General features: G+C 36.8%; 2 protein-coding genes across 4 annotated transcripts in view; one reads left to right on the top strand and one right to left on the bottom strand.

The window, feature by feature from the left end:
* THSD7A (thrombospondin type 1 domain containing 7A) overlaps positions 1-23,855 on the bottom strand; it is a 439,942-nt gene that overhangs the window by 404,917 nt on the left and 11,170 nt on the right. The window lies entirely within an intron of this gene.
* On the top strand, positions 15,459-15,880 carry LOC116877400 (60S ribosomal protein L30). Its single transcript, XM_032874139.1, has one exon. It carries the CDS (start codon positions 15,502-15,504, stop codon positions 15,847-15,849), a length of 348 nt encoding a protein of 115 aa, XP_032730030.1. The 5' UTR covers positions 15,459-15,501; the 3' UTR covers positions 15,850-15,880.

Raw genomic sequence — 23,855 nt, 5'->3', positions numbered from 1 at the left:
AAGCATTTGTAATATGGTTTAAAATGTATCCTGAAACAACACGGCTGAGTTTCCACACAAGATGTTATTTCAATGTAAATAACAACTTCAATGAGTGGCAGAATTTTTTTTTTTTTTTTTAACTTCAGAGTCTAAAAAAAATATCCAGAAGGAACCATCTAATAAGTGACGTTACTGGTGGCAAACTGTTTAAGGAAAACTCTAGTTAAACTTCAAAGACAACCTGGAAACCTCAGTTGGAACTTTTGTGCCAGTCACAGCAACTCTCTGACTAGTTAAATATTTATACCTCATCTATGTTTTTATTTTTATTTTCTTACTTTTTTCTCCAGGAGAACAAAATTCTGCTCTGAAATTTAACTGGCTCACCTTTAACAATGCACGCTGACATTATTTATGGTGACACAATTAAATCACATGTTATCTGTGGCAATCTCATTTCCACATCATTCATTGTGCTTTCTCAACTTTACCAATAGCAGATGCTTGTGGCATTTCACTTTAATTAAAATACTAAATTACTTTATAAATAAAAATAGTATATCATCTCAATATTTAAGCATGTATCACTCTCTGAATAATGCTGAAAAATAACTTTTAATGTAATTTAAAATTAAACTCAATTAACATGTCATCCACTTGTATTTAATTTAAAATGTTGCTGAAGAGACTAATAGTATTTTTAATAACTTACCAGAGAAAATTTAGTTCAACCATCTAGACCTCCTTCTTAAACCAAATACCTGAAATAGAGTGTCAGCAACGTGCAGCCAGAAGTGGGCTGAGGCTAACAGCAGAGGCATTTATCAGATCAAATGCAAAATTATGATTAAAAATTTGCATAATATGAACTAGAGGGTATCATGCTTAGCGAAATAAGTCAATCAGAGAAAGACAACTATCATATGATCTCCCTGATATGAGGGAGAGGAGATGCAACATGGGCGGTTAAGGGGGTAGGAGACGAGTAAATGAAGCAAGATGGGATTGGGAGGGAGATAAACCATAAGTGACTCTTAATCTCACAAAACAAACTGAGGGTTGCTGGGGGGAGGGGGATTGGGGGGGTGGGGTTATGGACATTGGGGAGGGTATGTGCTATGGTGAGTGCTGTGAAGTGTGTAAACCTGGTGATTCACAGACCTGTACCCCTAGGGAAAAAATATATGTTTATAAAAAATAAAATTAAAAAAAAATGTGCATAATATTCATTTAATCTTTTTTGTCTTATTAAGATAAACGAAGAGGGTTTAAGTATTAGCACCATCATATTATTACTAACATAGAAATATCTGTTATATTTTCTTGGGTTTTGTAGAACTAAAACACATACAAAAATGTATATAAACCATGTGTTCTTGAATATTTATTAACTGAGCACACCTGTATCACCATTATCTAGGTGATTTGAGTAAGTTTTCATGTGTTTTCTTTTTAATACAACAAGGATGGGACTGACAAATATGAATATATATTTATATTATCAACATGTGAAGTCCGTATACAACTGAAAAATCAGATGATCCTCTTAAAATCATTCATTGTAGCAAATTAAGAATAACATTATGTACACATATTAACAATGACATCTGTAATTCAGGGAAATAATGCTATATGAAATAAATAATACTATACATATCAGCAAATGATGTAAAAAAAAAACCACCCTCCCCAGTTCTCTATTTAGTATACATCTATAATCTGGTTTAAATTTGAGACCCTAATTGAACAACTGTATGATCACAGTCAAAAAAAGGATCATTTTTTTTTTTAGCTGTAAGAATGGTTAGAATAGGCATATGGATTTAACCAGGTAAGTTCCTTAGTTTTGCATGGAAAAAATTCTACAGCATAGACGTCCTTTTTATTTTAAATGACTTAGTCTGATACATGACTAAAGCTGTTTTTATTTACATTGCTTTTAAACTACATTGTAAGTGCATCAGGAAAATATTAGCGCTCAGTTAATAAAGTTATTCCATTTTGAATAATAAGGGAAATAATATATTTAATTAGAAAATAACTTTTTATTCTAAGAGGCATCACCAATCTTAAGTATGTCTACAGTATAAATGCACTCATACCTTGGATCATATTCCCTGTTGTCATCCTAAAACATTCAACTGTATTATAATTAGAAGTAGAAGAAACAAGCTTAACTATGGATTTTCTTTCACATATTCTAAGTTCGTATGCATACTAAAAACAATTTCATTTAATAATCAGTTGTCTTACACAAAATGAGATCCAAATTGGTTCAATATAGGAATAGTGCTTGTTACCTAAGGGAACATTACAGAATTAGAGATTCTAAAAGCTGGGTATGAGTATAGAAAAATATACAATTCACTTGTTACAACTGTTTGGAGCTGAAGATTACACAGTGAAGAATTAGCAGAATTAAAGATTTTGATACTATAGTGTACAATATAGAAATAACATAGAGTGAAGCTGTCATGGGCTTATTTTGAAATATGAAAACTTTTTTTTTTAAGATTTTATTTATTTATTTGCCAGAGAGAGAGAGAGAGCACAGGCAGGTAGAGTGGCAGCAGAGGCAGAGGGAGAAGCAGGATCCCCGCCAAGCAAGGAGCCCGATGTGGGACTCGATCCCAGGACGCTGGGATCATGACCTGAGCCAAAGGCAGCTGCTTAACCAACTGAGCCACCCAGGTGTCCCGAAATATGAAAACCTTTTGAAGATGGCTAATTACCCATAAGAGTCATGGGCTTATTTTGAAATATGAAAACCTTTTGAAGATGGCTAATTACCCATAAGAGTATAAGATACTAGTTCCACTAAGTGTCTAGATCACACCTAGGAGAGCTGGAATCCCAGTGGGAGAAGAGTGAGGAGTGCATGTGACTGACCTAGGAGTAAAGACAGCAAAGGAATCAAAAGAGGACACTGTCCTGCAGAGGTTCAAAAAGTTATGTTTCTGATATATGATGGAATATTACTCAGCCATAAAAAAGAATGAAATCTTGCTACTTGCAATGGCGTGAATGGAGTGAGTGTATTATGCTAAGCTAAAAAAGCCAGTCAGAGAAAGACAAGTACCATATGATTTCACTCATATGTGGAATTTAAGAAACAAAAAACAGATGAACATGGGGAAAAAACAGAGAGAAGCAAACCATAAAACAGACTCTTAACTATAGAGAACAAACTGAGGGCTCCTGGAGGGGAGGCTTGTAGGGGGAAAGGTTAAATGGTGACGTGGATTAAGGAAGGTACTTGCTGTGAGGAGCACTGCGTATTATATGTAAGTGACGAATCACAAAATTCTACTACTGAAACTAATATTACAATAAGTGTTAACTACCAGGAATTTAAATAAAAACTCAAAAAAGAAGGAAGAAGTTATGTTGCTGAAAGTGATAGTCTGTATACTGAGTCATCAACCACCACCTTTCCTTTTTTACTGAGATCTACTCTTTTTAAGAACCAGAACTGTCTTTCACATACATTATTTCACATAATGCTGACAGAAAATCTATGAGGTATAGATGAGTGAACTGAGGCATAATGAAGTTAAGAAAACTGGTGGGCGCCTGGGTGGCTCAGTTGGTTAAGTAACTGCCTTCAGTTCAGTTTATGATCCTGGGGACCTGGGATAGAGTCCCACATGGGGCTCCCTGCTCAGCAGGGAGTTTGCTTCTCCCTCTGACCTCTCCCCTCTCATCCTCTCTCTCTCAAATAAATAAATAAAATCTTAAAAAAAAAAAAAAAAAAGAAAGAAAGAAAGAAAGAGAAAAAGGAGACCGCTGGTAACAATGCCAGAAAGTGCCAAAGCAGATTTTAAACCAGCTGCATTTGAGTTCAGAACTTTCATCACCCCTCAAAGTATCACAGATTCCAAGTTAATGCAGTCTACATTACTGAGTGAATTATAATTTTAAATAGTCATGTCTATTCATATAAAAGTTTAACACATATAACTTCAAATAGGTAAAAAGATTTTCTAAAGAACTCAGGGGTGGGGTGGGAAGGAAGGTACAAATTCTGTTTAGATTTGGACAAGTGAGTAGCTATAAGATTTTCGTTTTGTACCAGAAAAAAAAAAAAAAACAAAAACAAAAGCAGTCACAAAAATAACCACAAAAATCTGTAGGTTATAATCATGCTGTTCTAATTTGCTCAAGAGCAAGCATTTCAAAAGTCTGTGATATTATGCACACAGTATATTATTCTAATTAGGCAAAACTTACAAAATTATAATGACACATATTTAAGAATATACATGCATACTCTTATACTGCATAGCTAATAAGAATACATTTAAATCAGTTCACATAAATGATTCTAGTGTTATTTTTACAAACTAAAGATTTCTCATTTCACAGACAGTATTTCAATATGATTTTTAAAGTCATTTAAATATTGCTTTTGCTATCTACCAAGCATGATGTAGTTATCTCTAACCACAGAGAAGTGTCTACGCTTTTTGCAAAACTTTTTGGTCTCCAATATAACAGTTCATTTTCCCAAGTCTGAAACACCTTATTTTTGAGTAGAGGAACCTTCTCAACTGTAACAGTTCCTTGCTCTATCCCTAAAGAGCCCTTCAAAACCCATATCCTTCCCCAAATCAGAATTTGTTGGGCTTAACCTTCTCCAACACTGATACAGACATGGCATCAGCAGTATCATCACTTGGGGATTTCAAGTCCAATAAATGGACCTACTTTGACCTTACCACTGTATTGTTGAATTAAAATCTTAGAGTAGGGAAAGGGGATGTGCATTTTGAACATTTTCTCATGTGCTTCTGATGCAGACAAAAGTTTGACAACTACCACCTGTGTGTTGGAGGTCTTGAGACTAGTCAACCTGGTATCTTGACTGTGCGATCCCTACACTGTGGGAGAAGCCAAGCAGGGACAGAGTAAAAGGGTTCTCTGGGTCCTGTACTTGTGTTAACAGTGTGAAAGCCTATTTGGATTGACTAGTGAGTAAAATATAAACGAGAAGAATAGAGGGAAAGAAGCTCAGTTAAGACTGGACTGGGAGTTTATTTTTTCCAGTTCTGCTTTTCCCAATCTATATACACTTCGGTAAGGTAGTCAACCTTCATATGATTATGTTTATTAAATATTTCCAGCAGTATGAGTTCAATCATTCATTCATTCATTCATTCACTCATTCATTCATTCATTCCTCCATCTATTTGACTACTATCTGCCTCCTAAAATGTGCTACGCTCTGTGCTATGCTATAAAAAAGTAAAGAGAAAATCGAGAGGTGACCTGTCTCTCCCTTAAGAAACCTTAGTATTGTGAAGAACACATATATTAATTAATTGCTCAGATATTAAACAACTATTATAAATCTAGAAAAGAGTAATTCGATGAGCTAAAAGAATACATAATAAAGATAATCTACAGAGAGAGTGCAGTAAGTGTTTTCCTCAGAAATCTGAGGAAAAGTAGAAATCAAGAGACTAGGCCCCAATATGGCAAAGGGAACAAGCATCAAAATCCAGGAGGTCCAGAGAACCCCCCTCAAAATCAATAAGAATAGGTCCACACCCCGTCACCTAATTGTCAAATTTACAAGTCTTAGTGACAAAGAGAAACTCCTGAAAGCAGCCCGGGAGAAGAAGTCTGTAACATACAATGGTAAAAATATTAGATTGGCAGCAGACTTATCCACAGAGACCTGGCAGGCCAGAAAGAGCTGGCATGATATATTCAGAGCACTAAACGAGAAAAACATGCAGCCAAGAATACTATATCCAGCTAGGCTATCATTGAAAACAGAAGGAGAGATTAAAAGCTTCCAGGACAAACAAAAACTGAAAGAATTTGCAAACACCAAGCCAGCTCTACAGGAAATATTGAAAGGGGTCCTCTAAGCAAAGAGAGAACCTAAAAGTAGTAGATCAGAAAGGAACAGAAACAATATACAATAACAGTCACCTTACAGGCAATAAAATGGCACTAAATTCATATCTCTCAATAGTTACCCTGAATGTTAATGGGCTAAATGCCCCAATCAAAAGACATAGGGTATCAGAATGGATAAAAAAACAAAACCCATCTATATGTTGCCTACAAGAAACTCATTTTAAACCCGAAGACACCTTCAGATTTAAAGTGAGGGGGTGGAAAAGAATTTACCATGCTAATGGACATCAGAAGAAAGCAGGAGTGGCAATCCTTATATCAGATCAATTAGATTTTAAGCCAAAGACTATAATAAGAGATGAGGAAGGACACGATATCATACTCAAAGGATCTGTCCAACAAGAAGATCTAACAATTTTAAATATCTATGCCCCTAACATGGGAGCAGCCAACTATATAAACCAATTAATAACAAAATCAAAGAAACACATCCACAATAATACAATAATAGTAGGGGATTTTAACACTCCCCTCACTGAAATGGACAGATCAACCAAGCAAAAGATCAATAAGGAAATAAAGGCCTTAAATGACACACTGGACCAGATGGATGTCACAGATATATTCAGAACATTTCATCCCAAAGCAACAGAATACACATTCTTCTCTAGTGCACATGGAACATTCTACAGAATAGATCACATCCTCGGTCCTAAATCAGGTCTCAACCGGTATCAAAAGATTGGGATCATTCCCTGCATATTTTCAGATCACAATGCTCTGAAGCTAGAACTCAATCACAAGAGGAAATTTGGAAAGAACCCAAATACACGGAGACTAAACAGCATCCTTCTAAAGAATGAATGGGTCAACCAGGAAATTAAAGAAGAATTGAAAAAATTCATGGAAACAAATGATAATGAAAATACAACGGCTCAAAATCTGTGGGACACAACAAAGGCAGTCCTGAGAGGAAAATATATAGCGGTACAAGCCTTTCTCAAGAAACAAGAAAGGTCTCAGGTACACAACCTAACCCTACACCTAAAGGAGCTGGAGAAAGAACAAGAAAGAAACCCTAAACCCAGCAGGAGAAGAGAAATCATAAAGATAAGAGCAGAAATCAATGAAATAGAAACCAAAAAAAAAAAAACAATAGAACAAATCAACGAAACTAGGAGTTGGTTCTTTGAAAGAATTAATAAGATTGATAAACCCCTGGCCAGACTTATCAAAAAGAAAAGAGAAAGGACCCAAATCAATAAAATCATGAATGAAAGAGGAGAGATCACAACTAACACCCAAGAAATACAGACAATTATAAGAACATATTATGAGCAACTCTATGCCAACAAATTTGACAATCTGGAAGAAATGGATGCATTCCTAGAGACATATAAACTACCACAACTGAACCAGGAAGAAATAGAAAGCCTGAACAGACCCATAACCAGTAAGGAGATTGAAACAGTCATCAAAAATCTCCAAACAAACAAAAGCCCAGGGCCAGACGGCTTCCCGGGGGAATTCTACCAAACATTTAAAGAAGAATGAATTCCTATTCTCCTGAAACTGTTCCAAAAAATAGAAATGGAAGGAAAACTTCCAAACTCATTTTATGAGGCCAGCATCACCTTGATCCCAAAACCAGACAAGGATCCCATCAAAAAAGAGAACTACAGACCAATATCCTTGATGAACACGGATGCAAAAATTCTCACCAAAATACTGACCAATAGGATTCAACAGTACATTAAAAGGATTATTCACCACGACCAAGTGGGATTTATTCCAGGGCTGCAAGGTTGGTTCAACATCCGCAAATCAATCAATGTGATACAACACATTAATAAAAGAAAGAACAAGAACCATATGATATTCTCAATAGATGCTGAAAAAGCATTTGACAAAGTACAGCATCCCTTCCTGATCAAAACTCTTCAAAGTGTAGGGATAGAGGGCACATACCTCAATATTATCAAAGCCATCTATGAAAAACCCATCGCAAATATCATTCTCAATGGAGAAAAACTGAAAGCTTTTCCTCTAAGGTCAGGAACACGGCAGGGATGTCCGTTATCACCACTGCTATTCAACATAGTACTAGAAGTCCTAGCCTCAGCAATCAGACAACAAAAAGAAATTAAAGGCATCCAAATCGGCAAAGAAGTCAAACTATCACTCTTCGCAGATGATATGATACTATATGTGGAAAACCCAAAAGACTCCACTCCAAAACTGCTAGAACTTGTACAGGAATTCAGTAAAGTGTCAGGATATAAAATCAATGCACAGAAATCAGTCGCATTTCTGTACACCAACAACAAGACAGAAGAAAGAGAAATTAAGGAGTCCATCCCATTTACAATTGCACCCAAAACTATAAGATACCTAGGAATAAACCTAACTAAAGAGACTAAGAATCTATACACAGAAAACTATAAAGTACTCATGAAAGAAATTGAGGAAGAAACAAAGAAATGGAAACATGTTCCATGCTCCTGCATTGGAAGAATAAATATTGTGAAAATGTCTATGCTACCTAAAGCAATCTACACATTTAATGCAATTCCTATCAAAGTACCATCCATTTTTTTCAAAGAAATGGAACAAATAATCCTAAAATTTATATGGAACCAGAAAAGACCGCGAATAGCCAAAGGAATATTGAAAAAGAAAGCCAGAGTTGGTGGCGTCACAATTCCGGACTTCAAGCTCTATTACAAAGCTGTCATCATCAAGACAGCATGGTACTGGCACAAAAACAGACACATAGATCAATGGAACAGAATAGAGAGCCCAGAAATAGACCCTCAACTCTATGGTCAACTAATCTTCGACAAAGCAGGAAAGAATGTCCAATGGAAAAAAGACAGCCTCTTCAATAAATGGTGTTGGGAAAATTGGACAGCCACATGCAGAAAAATGAAATTGGATCATTTCCTTACACCACACACGAAAATAGACTCAAAATGGATGAAGGACCTCAATGTGAGAAAGGAATCCATCAACATCCTTGAGGAGAACACAGGCAGCAACCTCTTCGACCTCAGCCGCAGCAACATCTTCCTAGGAACATCGCCAAAGGCAAGGGAAGCAAGAGCAAAAATGAACTATTGGGATTTTATCAAGATCAAAAGCTTTTGCACAGCAAAGGAAACAGTTAACAAAAACAAAAGACAACTGACAGAATGGGAGAAGATATTTGCAAACGACATATCAGATGAAGGGCTAGTGTCCAGAATCTATAAAGAACTTAGCAAACTCAACACCCAAAGAACAAATAATCCAATCAAGAAATGGGCAGAAGACATGAACAGACATTTCTGCAAAGAAGACATCCAGATGGCCAACAGACACATGAAAAAGTGCTCCATATCACTCGGCATCAGGGAAATACAATCAAAACCACAATGAGATACCACCTCACACCAGTCAGAATGGCTAAAATTAACAAGTCAGCAAATGACAGATGCTGGCGAGGATGCGGAGAAAGGGGAACCCTCCTACACTGTTGGTGGGAATGCAAGCTGGTGCAACCACTCTGGAAAACAGCATGGAGGTTCCTCAAAATGTTGAAAATAGAACTACCCTATGACCCAGCAATTGCACTGCTGGGTATTTACCCTAAAGATACAAACGTAGTGATCCGAAGGGGCACGTGCTCCCGAATGTTTATAGCAGCAATGTCTACAATAGCCAAACTATGGAAAGAACCTAGATGTCCATCAACAGACGAATGGATAAAGAAGAAGTGGTATATATACACAATGGAATACTACGCAGCCATGAAAAGAAATGAAATCTTGCCATTTGCGACGACGTGGATGGAACTAGAGGGTATCAAGCTTAGCGAAATAAGTCAATCAGAGAAAGACAACTATCATATGATCTCCCTAATATGAGGGAGAGGAGATGCAACATGGGGGGTTAAGGGGGTAGGAGAAGAGTAAATGAAGCAAGATGGGATTGGGAGGAAGATAAACCATAAGTGACTCTTAATCTCACAAAACAAACTGAGGGATGCTGGGGGGAGGGGGGTTGGGAGGGGGGTGGGGTTATGGACATTGGGTAGGGTATGTGCTATGGTGAGTGCTGTGAAGTGTGTAAACCTGGCGATTCACAGACCTGTACCCCTGGGGAAAAAAAATATATGTTTATAAAAAATAAAATTAAAAAAATAATAATAAATAAATAAATAAATAAATAAATAAAAAGAAAATTAATTTAAAAAAAAAGAAATCAAGAGACTAGGGATGGGGGTACATTTTAGAAGAGGCAAATCAATCTTGGTCTACAATAAATGCCTATTCATTTTGGTGGTCCTGTTGGATAGGTACTGTACCTTAAATCATTACAACTCTTTACATCAGGGATTTTGATCAATGTTTTTTTAGCTGAGAAAACTGAACCTTAAAAGATCAATTACTTAAGCAAAGTCACATAAACTACAGCAAGTAAGATATCTAAAAGTAGAAATTCTAATCAGCTTGGTTTCAAAGTCTATGAATCCTTTATCCATTTTGGCTTAAATGTATTTCAAAGTGTAAAAGATGTAAAAATGCCTCTCTAGAATTAATGGAAGGTAAATTAGATATCAGAAAGGAACTAGGTCCATAACACTGGGAGATAGGAATGAAGTGGAATATGGCCTTTTAAATATCAATAATGCCAAGATGACAGGTTCAGTTTAGAGATATTGTATGCAGAGTAACTGGAGGATAATTATCTTATCCAGGATGCAATTAAAGATACTTAATATTATTAAAATTATTTTGGTTTACATCTTCTATTTCAGAAATCTAAATGAATATATAATGGCTTTTTACAACACATCTCTTTGCCATTTAAGAATTTTCTATTTATTTTTAAAGATTTTATTTATTTATTTGAAAGACAGAGATCACAAGCAGGCAGAGAGACAGGCAGAGGGAGAGGAAGGGAAGTAGGCTCCCTGCTGAGCAGAGAGCCCAGTGTGGGGCTCAATCCCAGGACCCAGGATCATGACCTGAGCCGAAGGCAGAGGCTTTAACCCCCTGAGCCACCCAGATGCCCCAAGAATGTTCTATTATTAAATACAATTTATTTGAAATTATCATTTTATCATCACTCATAAGTTTAAATTAGTTAAATTAAATTATAAAAATATATGTTTGAGTATTCTTTCCTCTTAAACAAGATCTTTAGGCACAGTATTGTATTAAGAGAGTTCTCTTTTTGTGGGTTCTTGGGTTTAAACACTAAGTATTAAGAAAAAGATTTCTAGGGACACCTGGGTGGCTCAGTTGGTTAAGCAGCTGCCTTCGGCTCAGGTCATGATTCCAACATCCTGGGATCGAGTCCCACATCGGGCTCCTTGCTCGGCGGGGAGCCTGCTTCTCCCTCTGCCTCTGCCTGCCATTCTGTCTGCCTATGCTCGCTCTCTCTCCCTCTCTCTGACAAATAAATAAAATCTTTAAAAAAGAAAAAGAAAAAGAAAAAGATTTCTATTTTTCAGAAAACATGTTCAGCTAGATTTAGTATATTTCAAAATTAGTAGTTTTCTGTAAACAACCACATGAAAAACAAACTTCCTCACATCCATGGATGCAAAAGTGAACAAATAAACCTAGACCTAAGTATAAACTATAAACCCAACATGACTGAAATGTAGGTTACTTAAAATGCTCCTGGAGATTTGTTAAACACACTACACAAAGGGCTACATATAGTGTTTCGATATGCATGGGTTAGGGGCATCTGGGTTTTAAGCCTGGGTGGTTTAGTAGGTTAAGCACCTGACTTTTGGTTTCTGTTCAGGTCATGATCTCAGGGTGGTAAGATGAAGCCCCATATGTGGTTCTGTGCTTAGCACAGAGTCTGCTTGAGATTCTCTCCCTCTTCATCTACCCCTCCCCCTACTCTCTCCCTCAAATAAATAAATCTTTTACAAAAATTTACCAGTTGACCAAAATAATGCTTATAAGCTGATAAATTATACTTTTATGATATCACGTGATCTCCAGTTCTTCATGATTAAAACTAATCTCTCTCTCTCTCAAAGGAAAGAGAAACCAAGATTGCACCATCTTTAACGCCTTAAATATTGTGACTGAATTTTAAACACTTCCATTGTTTACTTAATTAACTGTTTGGTACTTGTAAGTCCCTATCTGCAGGCTGAGCCCACCCTATTAATAGGACCATTTGCCTAGGATAGGGGAAAAGGAAGAGTCGGAAGATCTACCTACATTTAGTGACTCCATAAAGAGTCAGCATTAATTCCAGTAATGACATTTTCGTTGTTCACTATCTTCAAGCCCTCCTCTTTTCTCCCAGGCCTGGGAATTAGGTAAAGAGTTGAAAACCCACAGTAGTTTCCTGTCATGGGCTATAAATAAGCCAACGCCTCACATCTTCTTCTACTACTTGTCTGCACTTCTACTCATGTCCTCAAGTCTCCTAACCTTTGCCCATATACACCGACTTCTTCCTCTTATTTACTGCTGAAGCCTTCTCCATTCATGTTCCCAAGTCAAGAATCGACAGATCCATTCTCATTCCAAAAGGGATTTGAAGAAAATGGAGATGGTCTTTTTTTTCTATATTCCTTTAACTGAACCAACCTACAGTTATCAAAATATTAACTGAAACATTATGTTGTATTTATTATTACTAGCACCAACAGAAGCACCAACATAAAGTAATGATATAATATTACCTTCATTTACTCAATAAAAGTGTATATACTTGGTATTTCACTGGTGGCTACAATTCTCTATCTGGTTAATGCAATGTTTTCAGACAAAAAGTATATATGAACACAAATCTCCAAAGACTTCTAGTGTTCTCTATATTGTGACTAATATTCTCATATGGAAGGTCTTTACACACCTCTCTAAAGGGTCTTTAGAGAACACAATTTCCTTGTATCATGCATAGCTGAAAAGATTTGTTGATAACTTTTACCAATTCACATTTGAGTGTGTGGTTTGAAAATGTGAACTAGTAATTTAACTATGTATTTTTACTTTCTTATTTTTTATTATGTTCAGTTAGCCAACATATACTACATCATTAGTTTTTGATGTAGTATTCAATGAGAACTAGCAATTTATAATGCAAAAGAAATCATAGTGATTTCAAGCTTAAGACAAATTTAAAGTCATATGCAATTTTAAACTATTTAAAATTTCAAAAGCCATAATAATTTTATTCATAAATAGTTATCTGCTTACATTGGCCATCATTTATATATTGCTATTTTTAAAATATGGTGCACTTGTAAAATGTATAGGTCTGAAAATTTTACTTGTTTAGACTGTAATTAATAATTTATTTTGTGAAAGGATAATATGAATTATAGTTGCCTTACAGGATGATTTCACATGGTTGCAAGGGTAAAATGGCCAACTATTCAGTCACTATTTTTATTATGACCTTCATTCAAAAATCAAAAGCAGTGCTAACTGTCACACTTTAGTGATCCACAACGCCAGCCATTTAGGTCTCCTTTGTGATAACTATAGAGCACATTTAATTTTTTTAAGAAAAAAAAAAAAAGAATCTAATAACACTCTATGATCACCTGAATACTCATGCATGTCTTCCTTACAGTGCTGACCAGCACTCTGCAGGTCAAGAACTGTGGCAGCACTCCACATCTTCAAGACATTTATTTTTAATTATGTTCAAACTTCAATTGATGCAGTAAATTCCACAAATACATTTTGTTTTAATTTCAGGAAAATAACTCAAAAATGCCTAAACAGAAAAAAACCCTTACATCAATTTCAAAGGGTACGTTAAGCCTAAATTTCACTTTTTATTAGAAGTCACCAGGAATTTAAAACACTCCATATGCAAAATATAGAGCTTCTGGAACACAGACTATTCTGTTCACCTTTCCAAAGAAAGGGCCAAAAAGAAATAAATTAGGATTTATAAATAGAGAACTTATTATTATAAATTTTAGTCCAAAGAGTTTACAAATGGTTATCAATAATATAATCATTTTTTATTTATTTTTATAATCATTTATTAAAAACAAATTAGAGGGCACAGTGGGGTTTCTTATATAAAGACTAGAGCTGCACGACTGAGTGAGAGATGGAGTGCGGCTACAGAAGGGATCTGCCAAACAGTTCTTCGTGATCAGCTCACCACTGGTCATTCAGGACGAACAGAACAGCATTCAGAACCTGAAGGTAAGCAAGCAAGAAAGGCACATGGGGATGAGGTGGTGACTGGAGACCTGGCAGAGAAGAGGTGCCCAGGATGCAGCTAGGAAAACGCAGGTGCCACCCCCAAGTACTCTTCTTTCAGCTGTCTATTTGCCTCTTACGTTTTCTACTTTTCCATTCCAATAGCCTTGGGTCTTTATATGTCCTTTCAATGGCTAATCTAAGGCCTCTGCCCTAAGTCTTCACCAGCACTAATACTCAGTGCAGTATTATTTTTAAAAGACTGAAATCAATTAGTGTCCCTCCTTCCCTCTCTTTCTTCCTCCTCCCCCCTTTTCCCTCTCAGTCTGTCTCTCTTGGTCTTAGTCCCATTCACACTTTCTCAGGTGTGAGCTCAAGCTCTGTTGCTCACTTGCAAGCTTTCTCTCCCCCTTTTCCTCTCCCTCGAACACAGATTAAAAAAACACCTTCTTCAAATTTGTTTTCTTCAAGGTTTTATGTTGACATGATATAAACCCAAGTGACCACTACAAAATGCCTTTTTATTCTGAAGTGTTTTAATAAAAGCCATGCTTCTTAGATGTATCTTTCACTTTTCTTTAAGGGTTAGGGGGGTGTAGACAGAGGAAAAGGGCAAGACAGAATCTTAAGTAGGTTCCACACCCAGTGCAGAGCCCAGCATAGGGCTCGATCTCATGACCCCCAAGATTGTGACCTGAGCCAAAATCAAAAGTCCAAAGATTAACCAACTAAGCCACACAGGCACCCCCCTTTTATATTTTTTCTAAGCTGGATGTGTGAGATCTCTGTGCTACACCCTCAAGCCTTCTAAATTGCACATGGTAGCTGGCTGTGGTGACGTGGGTAGATGCCACACTCATCACATGACACAAGCCTGGTTTAAGAACTCTGAGGGGGTGAGCTGGCGAAAGGGCAAACCAGAACTTATGTGCATAAATATTTCAGGTTGGCCTTCAGCTATAGGTCAAGATTACAGCCTCAAATAAGTGTCTGAGGGAAAGCTATTCCCACGTACTACTTATTTTGGGTATCAAGAGGACCATAATTATTTGCTACATTCTTTATCAAGTAAAAGTCTGCTTTCTTACATATATAGATAAGGAAAGAAAAAATAAAAGAAGGTAAAAGTCTAAAGCAAGTTATCAATTTTACCACCTTTAACATTTGAAGATTTATAATACTATAAAACTTGGAATAACATTAAATATAATTTTTAGCCCCACCCAAACACAAATTTATTTTGAATAAACCATTTTAAATGTGATTTGAATTATTCACAACATTAATTTATGAAAAGGATTAATACAGTATGCTTTTTATTTTTCAAGAAAAGATGTGTTAACACCTAAGGGTTGGTCCCAGCAGGTCACTCTCTGTTAATGTTAACCTGACAGAGGACAAGAGTTAAAACTGAGAGCAATCGGGCGGCTGCTCTTGGTTGGGGTCGTCCCGCACCTAAGGCAGGAAGATGGTGGCCGCAAAGAAGACGAAAAAGTCGCTGGAGTCGATCAACTCCAGGCTCCAGCTCGTTATGAAAAGTGGAAAATACGTGCTGGGGTACAAGCAGACTCTGAAAATGATCAGACATGGCAAAGCGAAGCTGGTCATCCTCGCCAACAACTGCCCGGCCTTGAGAAAATCTGAAATAGAATACTATGCCATGTTGGCCAAAACTGGTGTCCATCACTACAGTGGCAATAATATTGAATTGGGTACAGCATGTGGGAAATACTACAGAGTATGCACGCTGGCTATCATTGATCCAGGTGATTCTGATATCATTAGAAGCATGCCAGAACAGACTGGTGAAAAGTAAATCACGAAGAATTTTTCTTTAATTAAACTGGCCACAGCTTGTTTTAAAAAAAAAAAAAAACAAAAAAAAACTGAGAGCAATCATGGAAATTGGGGAGAATACCAATAGGGAGCTATTGTAGCCTTCATAGGTATGGAGAGAGCTTTTTAGATTCTAAAAGCCATTTAGGTTGTTAATTCACAGTTCTGTGGCTTAACCATGTGCATCCCATGATCTCTTATCTCTTAGGGTTTTACTCATGCTTTCCAGACGAGCTCAACTGTCCATACTTCTGGCAGGCCTTTCCTGGTCCCTCCCCTTCTTCAGCCCAGATGAATGGATCCGTTCATCTTCAATGTCCTTAGAGCACTTCAAACACACCTGCTTTGTAGCCCCAATCACACTGACTTACAATTATGTGTGTGTAGCTCTTTCAAAGATAGGAGCTTGTGAGTGATTGAACGACCCAGTCATATGTGTCTATGTTTCCTTATAGCAGAAGAGGATCTAAGGCATACCACGTCTTATGCTGATGTCACTAAGATGTCTTCTTAAAATGGGAACGAGGAGGGTCGCCTGGGTGGCTCAGTCAGTTAAGCATCTGACTCTTGGTTTCAGCTCAAGGTCATAATCTCATGGGTTGTGAACTTGAGCTCTGCATCAGGCTTCCCACTCAGTGTGAAGTCTGCTTAGGATTCTCTCTCTGCTTCTGCCCCTCCCCGTTTGCGCTCTCTCTCTCTAAAACAAATAAATCTTAAAAAAAAAAAAATAGAATGGAAAAGAGGGGAGGAGAAAAGCTTTGCTTAAAAGATGAGATCATACTTTATCTCCACCTCAAATTTATCTTTCCATTCTAGATCCATTAATATGACATAAAAAATAAGATAAATACCAAATACATGTACATGAAGGCAAAATCACTGAAGATATTAGCATACCCCTAGAATGGTTTAATTCCAACTCTCAAAAGTGTGAATGTGAGTAGGATATATGGGTCTCTGTAAATTTTTGAATACAGAAAGTCATTCAGAAAAATACTTTTAAATATACCTTAGAAGTACAAAATTAAATGAGAAAGACTAGAAGACTCAACAAATATGGTTTAATTCAGCATCGTACCAAGTAATATTTCTTGAAGTACTTCCTCATAGCTCTATTACAGCAATATGTTTTTGTTCTTAATCAAGACCCTGGTGCACTTCAACGTTTTGAAGACATTTACACGTCATGATAAACTACAGATTAAATTATGTGCAGTATGATGTTAGTATTAAGTACATTTTATTGGTTTATAAGATTTTAAAACTTCGTGTAATGTCTCTTCTGTCCATTAAGCAGACTTTGGTTAAGATGCCAAATTTCCTGTGCACATTAATCAAGAGAATTATCAAATGTGCACATGTGCAGGTACACATGCACACACACATGCACACACACAAACACACACACGTGGCAATTTAAAATAAGGGCATGCACTGTATAAAAGTTATAGGAAAACCTTCAAAATGGAAAAAGTACTCCCAGTTCTCCTCAGGGGTAAAATTGCTGTCACCTGGTATACTGCATACTTACAACGCAAAATGCTTCTACAATGCTTTCATGATGCATTTAGGAGTAACTTGTCATCCCCTTTGTGACTTTAAGAGTAACTTGTCAAGAGGGACTTTTGATATAGGCCCAATATTTAGGAAGAAATGAACTTAGATCTGAGCTCAAATTAAAAATCTTATCACATCCATGGTAGGAAAAACCTAGCCACATAAATCTCTGAATACTGACAGTCCTAATTTTCATCTCTTTCACCACATGCCCTAAGATATATAGTATCTTCAGAAAAGTCATTTCTAAAGGACAAGAGACAGAATGAAAATGTTTCCAGAACCTATTTACTGTAATGTTTGCAAAGAATCTCATTAGAATAAATTTACACTAGTTCTTTTACTTTCAGTAATAAATTTTAGCTCATTTTACAGCTGTATCCCTTACAGCAGTCCACACTGAATATATCATAGTTTTGCTGTCCGTAGACAAATATAATGATGTCAGCAGGTGTTTACTTTGTCTCTTTCAGGGAAAACTACAGCTGGAATGCATGTCTCCCTGTCCAGGACACTGCAAAAGTCAGCACTTCTACTGTCGATAATACTCCTATTCAAGAAATTTTGTCAGTTTATAAACTTGGAAAATGATCCCCTGAAATTAAAGGTAAACTGCAATACTGCAGTTAGCACAGCACAGATAGCCAGACTTGGAAGGTGGGAAAGAGCAGAGTAAAGAGAACTTTGAGAGTGAAAAAAATTTGAGGTTAAATAGGAGAAATAAATGAGATGTGTAAGTGTGCATGCAAGACAGAGAAAGCACGTGAGTAGGATATTTTGGAAACAGTAAAGAAAGATTTAGGATGTTCTGTTATACGGTGTTCAGTATAAACTCCTGTGTTACACTGCCAAGATAATCCACAGTTTAAATCTATATAACACTTTTTTTAAAGGGGTGAAAAAGAAGAATATCATTATACTGAAACTAAATACTGAGTTAAGACTTGAAGCAGCTCTTTACACTTTTCAATGTTAAGATTCATTGCATCATGGAATATGAAAATGTATTTATATTTGATTATAGGCCATAAATTGTTTAGATAAAATGTTATTCTATGTCACAAAATTGTCACAAAATTGAAGAAAGCTATGAAAATCAATGTTAAAATCTCAAAACCACTGTCAAATGCTCAGTCAAGATACCAGAGTCAAAATATTTATCAAAACACAAATCTGTAATTTTTTTATCTACCTATGTTCGTCTGAAAGTATTACAACAAAATTTCTGTTATTACCTATTATCTATACCGTATAATGCTAATTGAAATATCTGAACCTTAATCTATACAACCAAAGATTAATTTCTCTGAGCTTTCCCTATTTTACCCTCTTCAATTAAAATACTAGTATATTTAGTATACTAAGATGTTTGTCCTTGCTGCTAGTCTTACAATAAGAGTGTGGTTGAGGTCAAATCCCTTAGCTTTAGGTACCTGAGTTTACTCTTCCATTAAACAAAAAGTGCATTACTTCTTATTCTATATCTAAGAAGAAATTGTGAGAATTTAGTAAAAGAACATGTGATCTGAGTGCTTGGAGAACTGTAGAGTACCACAAGAACATAAGCAGGTATTGTCACTATATCCACTAAGCTGTAGAAACCAAATGGGCAACTGCTGAATGCATTAACATCTGAATTTTTCATTAGTATCACTTTGATTTCTCTGTGCATGTTAAATGATTAAATCAGCCTCTCTAAGTCATCACAGCTCCTTCATCCTTACTACCTGTATTCCTTTTACTAAAGATTTCACTGTATGATCAGACTGAAAACCCAAAAGGAGGGCACATGGGTGGCTCGGTCAGTTAAGCATCTGACTCTTGAGTTTAGCTCAAGTCATGATCAGAGTTATGAGATGGAGTCCTATATCAGGCTCAGTGGGGAGTCTGCTTTTCTCCTTCTCTCTTTCCCTCCCCTTCCCTGCTGTGTGCTTGTGTGCTCTCACTCTCCCTCTCTAAAATAAATACATAAATCTTTAAAAAGCAAAACAAAACAAAAACAAAAACAAAATGAGCCCCTTGTAGGTATCCTAACAAGTGTGCTCATGACTACGTCAGCATATTTTCCTCCTAAATGTGCTTTTATTCTTATAAACTGGGTCCCTCAAATTTCTTTCCTCTATTTTCTAACTACTTACCTTCTAATTACACAATGATATCTTTATGGAAACTTCAATGGATTTCTTGAATGACAATTACATCGTAATTGAAGTTATTGGAAAACAGAGTGTGCATTGTACATTCAATGGGTTTCTTGAATGGCAATTACATCGTAATTGAAGTTACTGGAAAACACAATGTGCATTGTACTGTGCTGAACTTAAAACAAAATATGGATCAGTCTAGTAGTTCCTCAAATCGTAAAATATAAAGCTACCATAAGACCTAGAAATTCCAAAAAAAAAAAAAAAAGGATCTAGCAATTCCATTCCTAAGTATATATTTAAGGGAAATGAAAATACATGCCTACATAGAAACTTGTACATGAGTATTCACAGCAGCATTACACATTATACCCAAAAAGAGAGGAAACAGCCCAAATATCCATCAAGTGATGAATAAAATGTGGCATATCTACAAAATGGAATGTTATTCACCAGTAAAAGGAAATGAAATACTGAAACACAATACCACACAGATGAACCCTGAAAACATGCTAAGTAAAATGAACCAGTAACAAAAAACCAAAGAAGGTTTAATTCCATTTGCAAGGAATGTCCAGAATAGGCTAATCTGTAGAGACAGTAAGTAGATCAGTACCTGCCTAGGACTAGGCCTGATAGGCCTGATAGGGAAGAATTGGAGAATTCAAGTGTGAGAGATTATGGGGTTCAGAATATTCTGGGGGTAATGAGAATGTTCTGAATTGATTGTGATGATGGACACACAAGTCTTAAAACCAATCAAGCTACTAAACACATGGCTCTGTGATAGCAATTCCAATATTCAGCATATGGCCAACAAAGCTTAATCTTACTTACAATGATAGACTGCAAGAATCACTCCTCTAATTTCCACATTTTTCATTAAATTAAATTAATTTAGCTTCTGGATGATTCGATCAGGACAGAAAATTCGATCTTGAAATCTCTGAGAACTCCCATCATGATCTGAGACATCATGATGTTCATGGTGCTGCAGTGCTTGGTCAACCAAATTGGAAAATCCACCATGACCGCTTCATACTATGTAGGCTCTTCCCGTGGAATTTTCACAGCGGAAGCAGTTCCAAGCCCATCCTTTTATAAAACAAACCAAGGGATCTGAAGAAGTTACATTAAATCTTGCAGTGAGAGACAGGAAGTGAAATGGATCTTAGCAACAGTCAAAGCTTTCCTTATGGATTATTTGATTCCATAAATCCAGATCCATTTTGATGACTCTCCCATTAGAGATGCGTAGTCACCACTGCAAACTGTCAGAAGAAGCTGTTTTACAGAGCGATTGAGCCCTATGATCTTTTGTTGCATTTCTGTGATTACCTGCACCAGCCCAGGGCAGCAGATGCCTTTCTCTGCTGGCTATGCTCATTCCACAAGGCCCCTTAACTAATGAGGACTAGCGAAGCACAACATGGAGGAAGTGGAGGGAAATGTCAATGTTGGCCAGAAACAGGACTGTTCAGACACTTCCGTTTCATTTTGGCATTCCATATTTTCTCACGCAGTCATTCTCTAAACCTCAAAAAAGTATCTTTTTAATATTTTCCACCCCTCTATTTAAGCATCAGCTTTTGGGAAACCTCGTAGGATTGCCAAAGGCAAAGGCTGTAAACTAGCGCCCCACAATCCGACTGTGACTCACTGGATATTGTATGTGGTCAACAGGGTTTTCCCTAACGACATTTTTCAAAAAGTGAATCCCGTCTCTAAATGACGGCAAATGACAGCCCCAGAGAAGGGCAAAGGAGTGGTGTTGCTTCTTTGGTGAGCCAAACCTACACAAAGAAGAGTGAGCACAACCAGCCTCTACACCCTGCCTCATCATTTCAGTCATGCACGTTCTCTGTCACTCACCCTGCCAGAGATATACTACACAGATGTAAGGTTTACCTCTTCGCACATTGGTCTAATCAAAACTGTAGAGAAAAAAAAAAATACATCAACTCACCCTTATATGTACACCTGAAAGGAAACTCTACCTTAGAAATAATTCTGTTTAATTATCATTACCTAAAGACAGCTTTCTAATAGAACATTTTCAAGGAGAATTATAGTAATTCATTTACAAAACTAACAATCTTCTAAAATTTATCAATTAGCATATGACTTAACATTTCCAAATATGTTGCTGTGTTTTACCCCGCTAAAAGGACTTGGGCTCCTAGATTTCATACGTCAAACAAAAGCCAGTCTCCTTACTGTGTCCCAGTCAGCGCTGTTCTCCTATGGGCTCTCCATACTCACACTCAGCCTTCTTCCTATCCCACCTCATCCCCAGTTTTCTATGCCTCAGAACTTCTTACTGTCACTGAATACACATTCCATTTAATTTCTTCATACCAGCTCCACTCAGTCTAGAATTCCATCTCGCTACAGCCTTTGTCCATTCCGTAAGCTGTTTATTTGTCAAACTCATGTTTTAGGAAATCTTCCCTTTCCAGGCTCCTCCTGCAAAATAGTAATCCCTTTCTCTGTTCCGCATATATATATTTATGTTTCTTATTTTTGCAATACATTATCTAGACAAGAATTACTTATTTACACGTGAACGAGAACTTCAGGAGTGGGGTCCATGTGATATTCGCATTTGCTCTCCAGCACCAAGTTTGGTGGCAAAAAAGGCACTAAGGGCTTGGAGTTTTGCATAAGCAAACTGATCGTCACAAACATGAAGAAAAAAGTCACCTAACTCTGTGACTGGATTCCCTGACGTGGCAATGAAGGAGTGGCTCTGAGTGAACTACATTTCCCACCGGAAAAAAAAAAAATACGTTATATATAATACAATACCGGCAGTACAAAACAAAATATATGGCTTCCATAAGTGTGCACAATCTATGCGCAAACACATGTATGTAAAGACCTTCCTCCCTTTATGATGGGGTTACACCTCAAAAAATCCATCCTAAGTTGAAAATATTGTAAGTTGAAACCACATCCAATACACTGAACCCACGTATTAGAAAAAAACAACAGTTCATAGCATTATTCCATCTGGGTCTGTTACCAGCACTGCCTTAATGACAGTATAATCAATGTAAACAATACACAACGAGTATTTTATAAAAATCATGTTCGCGGATATGCTGGCACACAGATGCTCTTAGAAGAAAAGTACTTCTTGGAAATTTGTGCAGGCACTGCAGTTTGAGGATATTGTTCAGGCACCAAAGTGGCAAACACAGGAAGACAGTTAGACATAAAAGGATCTTAAACTAAAGTTGCAACTTGGTGGAAGGTAATACAACACTTAAATATTAAAAGGCCTTTTATATGAGATGCACATAAAGTTTGAAATGAAATTTTCCAAAATAAAATGTTAACATAACTTTGCTTATAATTAATATTTAGCAAAATGTATCCCTATTTGTGCACATTTTTTAAACATCACCACTTTGGCATGCCTGTAACATCTGAGGTAGTATAATAACATCCATAGTGCCGGACACGTTATGAAGTCCTGTGTAGTCATTCAGCCATGCAGGACTGTGCCACTGGCACGTGCGTGCTATGCCACAGCTATTTATGCATTTAGGCATGGATGCATGTGTGTGTGCATGGGTACGCCCAGAATGATGCACTGAATCATTACTGCAATTCTATCAGAAGCTCACACATTATACACAAACTTTAGAAAATGTACAGTTAAAACAGGTTGTAATAGCCATAGGAGAGTTGAATAGCACTCCTCCAAGCTGAGAAACATTTTAGCTTCTTACAGAGGATACTGAAATCTGGAGTTGTATAAGTAGGATATTTACATATATGCATATACATATGCAGAGCATATACATCACTCGCGCATACACACACACAGACACACACACACACACACACACCGGCATATGTACTTTAGGAGAGGAAAAGAGGACTGTGAGAGAGGATACCTCAGCACTCACTGTACACTTCCTACACCCTCTCACTCACAGCATCACAGAACAAGGAAGCCTTGCCAAGAATAATCTCAGGTGTTTCCACACAAAGGAATTTTGGGACGCACAGACCCACTTAAACAGTCACACCTCCTGCACTTCCTGCATGGCAAAAATATGCACAATCACAAGTAAAAATAAAACACTGAGGCAAAATGTCTCTGTATCTTAAAACTATACTTTGAACAACTCTGCAGACAGCAGAGCTGAGGGCTTGGTGACTATGAGCTGGTCCTGACAGCAGGAGCAAAGAGAACGGTGCCGGATACCGAGAAGCTTGATATGCATGTGTGGATCCAAGGAAAAAGTGAAAATGAAGAGAAAAAAAGACTCAG

Source organism: Lontra canadensis, unplaced genomic scaffold, assembly GCF_010015895.1.
Source record: "Lontra canadensis isolate GAN:19392208 unplaced genomic scaffold, GSC_riverotter_1.0 scaffold2, whole genome shotgun sequence".
Lineage (NCBI taxonomy): Eukaryota > Metazoa > Chordata > Mammalia > Carnivora > Mustelidae > Lontra > Lontra canadensis.
The sequence above is the reverse complement of the archived record's forward strand: the minus strand, read 5'-3'. Positions and strand labels throughout refer to the sequence as shown.